The 9,588-nt window shown below is 38.2% G+C and overlaps 1 protein-coding gene across 1 annotated transcript; it reads left to right on the forward strand.

Annotated features, from left to right (window-relative positions):
• Positions 1-2,775: 2,775 nt before the first annotated feature.
• On the forward strand, positions 2,776-3,695 carry LOC118470576 (golgin subfamily A member 6-like protein 7). The gene has a single exon (XM_035950019.2). It carries the CDS (start codon positions 2,801-2,803, stop codon positions 3,530-3,532), a length of 732 nt encoding a protein of 243 aa, XP_035805912.2. The 5' UTR covers positions 2,776-2,800; the 3' UTR covers positions 3,533-3,695.
• The last annotated feature ends 5,893 nt before the right edge of the window (positions 3,696-9,588 follow it).

Below are 9,588 nucleotides of genomic sequence, written 5' to 3' on the forward strand. Positions count from 1 at the left end.
TCACAACATATCAGCTCAGGGCACTTCACATAGCAAGGTCAAGGCCTATATTATATTAGAGAAATGATTCCCTTTGAGCAGCACTTGGTGACTGGGATGAAAAAAAACTTCATTTTGAGGGAAGAAACATCCAGGGGAATCAGGGAGGATGGCCATCTGCTTTAACTAGGTGGGATGAGACTCAAGGAGGGAGACAAACCAGACAAATAGCAAAAAGGAGAACGATAAACACTGGGGAAGTTGATGAGGCCAGCAAATACAAATCATAATCATATAGCTCCAGGTTCACAGATACCTGCAGTGAGGGCACAGAGTGTATAGCAGCAATGATGGCATATAACTGTATGGTGAGTAAAGGAGAAAGGAGGAGAGTAGACGAGAAGAGCCCAGTGCATCATCGGAATCCCCTGCAGTCTAAACCTATAGCAGCATAACTAAGGAACAGTCGAGGTGATCCTGAGCAGCCCGAATTATAAACTTTAACTAAGAGGAAAGTTTTGAGCCTAATCTTAAAAGTAGAGAGGGTGTCTTTAGCCACATAAAAATAAACGGATAAACCGTTCAGATTGGAAAAGAGTGAAGTTAATGGCTACATTTAAAGCAGGACATTTTAAATCCAATCATAATGATGCAAATAAATAAATCACACAGTAAACAGAAAAATCTAGTGATACACCTGCAGTTGTAATCTTGGCCAGTCTTGGCATAAAATTCCCATTCCTCCTTCACTGAAACTGAGACAAAACAGTGTAAAAATGAATTTTTGTCCAAGCTGAGACTGACAGTGGTGCTATCTTATTGGACAAACCATTTCAGATAGGTGGCTGGGCAAGATCCCTCATTGAATCTCTGTTCCCCAAGTTTCAGTCAATGAACTAGTGTCTTAATGCAAGTAAAAACAGCATTAGAGGATATGACGGCTATGTGTAGCAGCTGCCACTCAGCTGTGTGGCCCATCCATAAAGATCATAAAGAGAACATAACAATCTGGTCTGGGATCTTGGCCTAAGCAGATGTTATGCCCAAATTAACTGGTTATGCGAGAGGTTTACAAATCCATTCTGAAATGCCCCAAACTGCTCACAGACTCATTATGCTGTTCTGATAGTATCAAACATGCTAGGATATTAATATATGATTTTTAGCAAACATTAGAGTTAACATTAGCTATGGATGATATAACTGATACCTGTACTTGGTGAAGAATAAATAACCTGTGTTGAACACATCTTCCTAAACATTTTCTCACCTAAACCTTATGGTTTTGTTTTTTGTTACTGTAAAGTATTATTAGCATTACAGCAGGTTGTTGCACCAAGGTCTCCATTTCGTGTCCATCTGCCTCTCTATGAGACTGTGTGAGTTGAACATCAGAATGTGCCTATATTAGAAGTGCATTTTCACACGTTCTCAAATTACATTCTCCTTGATTTATTTCAGGAGAAAATATATGCTGGTGTTTTCTATTGATCAAATATCAGTGTTGCTAATATTTTATGGTATAACCTTATGAACCTCATGCAAGTTTGCAGATAGGTCTCTCCGACTCTCCAAATACTTCTACTGGTCATAAATTCTGATTTGGAGGAGTCACAGGGAGCAACAAGAAAAGCACTCGGAGAGCGCAGTACTCTGCCAAGGCTGCTCAGTTTTTGTATCATTTCCAACAGATGAAATCTTTAACAAAAAAATGACCTTGCGCTGAGGACAGGTGTATGTTATGTATGCGTACACTATGTACAGACACCAAATCGCGTAACCTAAATATGTAGCGGGCGGTGGGAATTGATGGGACTACGAAACACCCCCACAATTTAATCATTCCTTGTATCATTTCCGACATATAAGTGCCAGTGGATTTGTAGCAGCATCGCAATCATGTGATCGTCAGCAGGCAGCTGAAGTAGCGTTCACTTGTTGTCACAGTTTCAGTGATGCCGTGCAACTATCTCGGAATGATACGGAAATCCTTCACAAATCTATAAGCCGCATCACTGCCAAAATCATATGAGATTGTCCTTGTGTCCTTTCTGACCTTCCCTGAAAATTTCATCCAAATCCGTGATTCCATTTTCGAATAATGTTGCGTACAGACAGACGGATTCACAAAAGGACAAACACACACTGATTATCACATAACTCCACCGCGTTCCTTGGAGGAGTAAAAATGCAACAGTGTAATATACTAGTTACAATACGATGTGAAACCTCACCAAACCAGCAAAACCTTGGACTGTCTTCCAGAACTTCGGTGTTCTCAAAGAATCCACAACTTCTACAATCACCTACAACTACTGCAGTTGTCACATTTTCTTTCTATTCAACACCACTGTTGAACTTTTCTGGTACTATGGCCAACGCTTACAATCCCAAGTGCAGAGGAGGCACTACTTACCGTGGGCCGAACCATCACCATGACAACCCATGAGAAATTCGCCCGGCGGGGCCCCATGGCTCTAGTGGTGCCTCTCAGGAAGAAACCGACTACCTGGGAGAGCACAACCACAACATGAGCATTCGAATCAAGGAGCTCATCACTGAGATCCAGCAGTACTCCTTCAAGATGCTGAGCTCTAAGGCCAGGATCGAGCACCTGCAGGAGATTCTGCTGGAGAAAGAGAAGGAGCTACAGGATGAACGCCAGCAGAACGAGGAGAGAATCTCAGTCCTGGAAATGCAGCTCAGAGAGTGCAAGGAGGCCGAAGAACCGGCCGAGAACACCATCGAGTCTGATGAACAACAGGACTTTGAGGTTTCCTTTGAGAACATGAAAAGGTTGTCCATGAGTTAGGGAGACTACATGGACGATGTCGATGAAATTCAAGAGCAGCTAGAACTCAAAGACAGAGAGATCTTGAAACTCGAAAAGGAGAACCAGAGTCTCTCTGTTACTCTCAAAGCTGCCCAGAACCTGCAGAGAGATGAAGGCAAATCTCTGGAGGACAGCAAAGAGCTGCAAGAGCAGAAAAAAGCCCTTGATGAGGAAAGAAAAGAGGTTCAGAAAGCCAAGAAAGAGCTCGAGCAGAAGACAAAAGATCTGCATGAGGAAAAGATCTTTCTGGAGAAACAACAGAAAGAACTCCAGACTCACCAGACAGAGCTGGAGCAGAAGGACAAAGATCTGCAAGAAAAGAAGATCTTTCTGGAGAAACAACAAGAAAAACTCCAGACAAACCAGAAAGAGCTCAAGCAGAAGAGCGAAGATCTGCACAAGGAAAAGATCTTTCTTGAAAAACAGAAAAAAGAAGTCCTGATAAACTGGATAGCAATTGAGCAGAAGGACAAAGGGCTTCAAGAAGGAAAGATGTGTCTGGACAAGCAGAAAAAAGAAGTCCAGACAAGTAAGAGAGAACTCGAGCAGCAGAGAAAAGATCTGCAAAAAGAGAAGAACTTACTTCTCAAGCTGAAAAATGAAGTGCAGAGAAACATGAAACAGCTCGAGCAGAAGACCTATAAGCTGCAAGACGTCAAGGAGGAGCTGGAGCACGACAGAAAACAGCTGCAGAACCAAAAAAAGCATCAGAGGAGATAAAGAAAGAATGTCAAGCTGAGAAGAAAGAACTTGAAGAGACTCGGAAAGTTTTAGAAGCTCAGAATGTTGAAGTCAACAAAGAGAAGTCAGAAATGGAGGAACAGAGGAAGATTCTGGACGAGAAACAAAAAGAACTGGATGAGGTGAAAGAGAAAATGAAGGAGGCTTATCTGAAGATGAAAGAGGAGAAGAAAAAAGTGAAAAAAGACATGAAGACAAAACTAGAGATGAGCGAGATCCTGGAGCAAAAAAAAAACTCGAAATCCAGGGAAAGATTGATGAACTGGAGGAAGAAAAGAAAAAAATAGAAGAAGAAAATAAAAGACTCCAGGACAAGAAAAAATAATTGGAGCAAGAAAAGACAGAAATGGAGGTGAAGTATGTGAATGTGCAGAGCGAGAACCATGAACTGTAGCAGCAGAAAACAGAAACAGAAGACAGAAATAAAGACAAGATGAAGCTGCAGGAAGAGATTCAAGACCTGGAGGTGAAGCAGCAAGAAAACGAGCAACAGAAGAAGAAGAAGAAGAAGAAGGTGGGCTGCTGGAGCTGGATGTTCAGGAAGTCCTGAGGTGGATGAGGCTCATGAGCTTCCTCTGACTCACCCCTTCCTCACCCTCCACTCCCCCTTTTTCTCCCTCCTTCAACTCTCATCCTTCCTGCCTCCACCTCCCCCATCCTTGCTCCATCTCGTCTTCACCTCTCCATCCTCCCTCCATCATCCAAAAAACACTTTTCTCACCTCTTCAACCTCACCCCATCTTCTCTCTACCTCACCCCAACCCCCAACCCCCCCAAAAAAATCCCTAAAAAAATTTAAAAAAAACCCAAAATTATTTCTTCATGTTTCTGCATATTGTCCATGTTAATTATGACCTCGGTTTAATTACCAGCATTACTTTTTACTGTTCTATTCTAACTGTATTTTAATTCACTTGTTTTATTTCAGTGATGTGGATTAAAGCTTATTTGCAGATATACTAACGTCTGCAAATAAAGGAATGTCAATTCTCAGCAACAACATAAAAAAGAAACACATTAATTAATGTTTTCCTCAGAAAACTCTGACCTCATGTATTATATGTGATTTTATCTACTGTATGTGATTACTAGCAGCTACTGCTAGGAAAAGTCTAAACTTTCTTGTATTTTGTGGTGGTTTTGTTCATCACTTGTAGTCTCCTAAATCTACATTTGATAGCAAAAATGCAGATTTCTGTAATATTTTTTACAGAGAGAAGGTCCACGTCCTGCAGCTCATCTCATTAATGCAGATCACCTGCAGCAGCCGTGACAGATCAGACTGCAGACAGGAAGATACTGATCCAGAGACAATTACAAAGACTAGTGCTGTACAAAATTAAATAATCATTTATCACAATCATGATTTTTAGCTTTTAACCACTATAAGAAAACAATTGACTGTGGCCTTTAAAATTTAAAAATGCACTCCGCTCTTAGAAGACGTAGAACACTTACGTGCGCTGTTTTCTCCGCTCATAGAGAACAACACATGGATAAAATCAATCGCTTTCATCTTGGACTACTCTGAAATGAGGACACTTTATCTCACTCTTTTCAGAGTAAATTTTACTCTCACACCTGCCTGACCACCCAGCCACTGAGCAGCTTCAACCGCATTCTGCGCTGTGAGGCGTTCAGGGAACATAGGTAAATGTCCCACGATAAGCAAATGTTCAGCTCGTGAGGTGTTTCACCTGTAACCAGGTGGAACCAGGTGGGTGCGACGAACTTGCAATGTCTGTCACACTTTATTATCAAAGACAATAACCGGCAGGGGGTATTAAAAGATCATATTTGACATTACTAAAGTAACTGTGCAAAAAAATTATCTTAAAAATCTACTACTGCAAAAGTTAGTCTGGAGTATTGGTATCGATATCGGCGATACTGGCCCTGTATTTACTTGGTATTGGATCGATACCAAATCTTGCAGTATCGCACACCACTACTGGCCACTATATGACCCACAAGGTTTCTACAACACCATAGTCTGTATAATAAAGATGGACGTTGCTACCGTGACGTCATCTGTTGGTTTCTGCACTGAGAAAATGAAGCTACTTCCTGGTTGCCATCTTGGATTTTTGGACCCAGAAATGAACAAAAGATTCTCAGAGGGCAGAACCGGAGAGCAGTGATTGGTCAGACTGACTGAGAGTAGTGATGGCTGATCGAGGCTTTGTTGAAGCTTCGACACTTCATTCAAAACATGGTTCGTTACTCGAGGCCTCAATGACACACAGTGCTCGAGTAGGACATCTAGTGGTCAATAATATGAAGTGCAATCAAGACGTGGTCGTTGGTTCATGGATTGTTTTGGATTTGATTCGCCATGCACACATTCCTGTTTGACTACACTAGATGATTGTATGGGTTGTAGTGGACACAAAAATAATATTACTAGTAATAATAATGACAATAACTATTGAAGAGCACGTTTCTTATTTCCCATGTTTGTTTGTATCCCTATATACTCTTTGCTTATATTCTGTGTTATGAAACATTTAAACGGTGCTGCTACATTCATGAGATGCTCTACAAATACAGACTGATGTCATTTTCACATGGGGCTGGTGCAAATAAAGATTTTATGGATTATTATGGATTTTGGCAAAGTATGTCTTGGGGTTTATTGGTAAAGAGGTCAGTAAAGAGGGTGTGCTTATGTAACTGGTTATGAGCTTTTATTGAGAAATAATTTATCAACAGTTTTGGGACCACTGTTCCCTCTAAGCTGCGCACGATACTTTTTTTTTTGCGCATTTATCATCTATTTTTTTGCCATTTTCGAGTTTTTTTTAACTTGAGTCTCGACTCGATCGTTTTTCTCAGGAGGTTGGACTTTAGCCTTTGTGCTGGAGGGTTGAACCCTCAGTTCCAAGACTTTCAAAGCCTCCACACCTCCCGAGTCCTCAGGACCTGAGCTTTCACACAGTCTGAGGGCTGAAATTTTCTAAGTCCCACAGTAGTTCTCTGTTAGATTGAACTTCCAGACAGTCCAAGGACTGATATCTTCGAAGTTCCTGAGTACTTCTCTGTTAGTTTGAACCTTCACACAGTCTGAGGACTGAAATCTTAAAAGTTCTTGAGTAGTTCTCTGTTAGTTTGAACCTTCAGACAGTCTGTTAATGTTTCGATTAAATCTTTAAGGTTTTTCTTTTTTTTTTTGAACACTTTATTTGTAGTTTTTTTGTTTCTTTACATTACATTGACATTTACAGTAAAGGTTTTTCTTTTTAAATGTTTTACCACCTTTTAATGTTTAATTTTCTTTTTAAATCCTTCATTGTATTTTTAGTGTAATTCCTATTTGAACTTTTATTGTCTTTAAGATATAATTTTCTAATTAAACATTACATTTTTTAATTAAATGTTTTGTCTTTTTTGGCCTTTTATTGGATAGGTGTAGTGAGAGACAAACAGGAAACGGGGGAGAAGAGTCGGGGGAAGACTTGCAGCAAAGGGCCACTAGCGGGACTCGAACCCGGGACGTTGCGTCGGGGACCAGCCCCTGCACATGGGTCACCCGCTTAACCCGTTGAGCTATATGGGTACCCATGTTTTTTCTTTTTAAGGGTTTAATAATCTGATTAAATGTTTTGCATTTTTAAAAATGTTTAACATTCTTCTTGTATAATTGTATTTTTTAAATGTTTAATGATGGAAAATACTTTATCTGTAATTTCTAATATTTGTATTTTAAAAATTTTGTGTAATTTCATAATGACATGTATTGTATCTTGTTGAATTATCTCATTCAATATTTTGTCTGTTTAATAGAGTTAAACATTAAATTACATTAAATTATATTAAACAGACAAAATATTGAATGAGATCATTCAACACGATACAATACATGTCATTATGAAATTAAACAAAATTTTTAAAATACAAATATTAGAAATTACAGATAAAGTATTTTCCATCATTAAACATTTAAAAAATACAATTAAACAAGAAGAATGTTAAACATTTTTAAAAATGCAAAACATTTAATCAGATTATTAAACCCTTAAAAAGACAAAACATTTAATTAAAAAATTAAATGTTTAATTAGAAAATTACATCATAAAGACAATAAAACTTCAAATAGGAATTAAACAGAAAATACAATGAAGCATTTAAAAAGAAAACTAAACATTAAAAGGTGGTATATGTACATATAATTTAATTGTATTTAATGTTTAACTCTATTAAACAGACAAAATATTGAATTAGATAATTCAACAAGATACAATACATGTCATTATGAAATTAAACAAAATTTTTAAAATACAAATATTAAAAATTACAGATAAAATATTTTCCAGAATTAAACATTTAAAAAATAAAATTAAACAAGAATATTAAACATTTAAAAAAATGCAAAACATTTAATTAGATTATTAAACCTTTAAAAAGACAAAACATTTAATTAAAAAATTAAATGTTTAATTAGAAAATTACATCTTAAATTTCTTCAATATTTTTAACAATAAAACTCTAAAAGTTTTATTGTATTAATTTTTTTTGTTTGATTTAATTGCTTTTTGTTATGTAGTTTATTTCTTTAATCATCTTTGCTGTCAAGATTTTAACCCCAACCTTAAAAATGAAATAAACCCTTAAATCACAATGAAAATACTTCTGTTGTCACAATCATGAGTTAGTCAGTTATTCAGTTTATCAATTCAACTTTATTTGTTTAGCACCTTTTACACAGATGACAAAACTAAACAAGCAAAGAGAAAAAAAACTATGATTAAAACTCAAAAACATTAATTTAAAAAAAAAAAAACAAAACATTTAACATGGTAATAAAATGTGTTGTGTCCAGGGGATGGAGGGAGTTTATTGAAGTCTTCTTGGGCTCACATGGGAAATCATTTAAAATATAAACTTGATATTCAGTCTAAGGAAACTGCAGAGCGACAGAAGAACCAACAATATCTCCTGTTTTCTCCTTTGAGTCGACTCTTCTTGTGCTTTCAGACCAAAGAACTACAGACTCTTCACAACCTGCTCAAACTCTTGGTACAGGACCTCACCACACGGGTCAAGAAGGTTTCCGTCTCATTTCTACTCTGAAGATCACCTTCTCCTGCTCAAACTGCTGAAAAATGTTTCTGCTGCTCTAAAGTCTGGTCTCCAGAACTTCCAAAAAACTCTCAAAGTCTCTTCTGCTGCAGGTTGCTTTGTAGAACTGTTCCAGAAAACCTCACTAAACCACATGGAGGGGCCTCAAGATAGTCGTCCAAATGAAACCGTACAAAAACCAAACTAGCACAACCCAAATGCTAAAGTCTCCTGCAGCCTACCAGAGAACCTCTGAGAACAGAGAATCAGGACAGGAACTCTTACCTACTGGACAACCAACGTTGGTTCACAAACAAGAATACAGAATGTGTCTGACCAAAAACCTCTAAAGACTCACTACAGCCAAGATAAAGACACAACTCAGCTGTACCAAATCCACTAATCACTGCACACATTAGCACCATGTGCTAACTGTGGCTAAAGAACCACATTTACCAAGACAACTATCCAGTACAAAGCCCTAAAATACACCAAGAAACACATTAAAGTCTATTTTACTGCTGGAAGCTGCAAGCCAACGCCTAAAGAACAAACTAAAGCAATGGAGCCAAACCCAGTTCTGTGGTGAAGAGAACCAGAGGAAATGTTTGTCTGCAACTAAATAAAGCAGGAAGACACTGAGCTGCTCAGGTGTTCCTAATAACACCTAGCAGCCACCTGGACAGCCAATAGGAACACAGCTCACTGGAAGTCCAGAGGGCTGGCTGAGTGAAGGAAATTTAGTTTAAAGTTGAAGCAGAAAGTTAACAAAGAAAGTTGAAAACCACCTTCTGATACCTGAAATCTCTGAGTTTTCACACAAAGAACACCTGAACATGTCAAACTGGTTCCATAGTAGAACCATCATTGTAAAAACGTCATAGTATGGTGTGTTGCTCAAAAAACATTAGGACCCAGCTGTCAGGGGACAAACATGTAAGAAACATGAGAACAGAGAGAACCCAACCAGTAGGTCA

Source organism: Amphiprion ocellaris, chromosome 18, assembly GCF_022539595.1.
Source record: "Amphiprion ocellaris isolate individual 3 ecotype Okinawa chromosome 18, ASM2253959v1, whole genome shotgun sequence".
Taxonomy (NCBI): Eukaryota; Metazoa; Chordata; class Actinopteri; family Pomacentridae; genus Amphiprion; species Amphiprion ocellaris.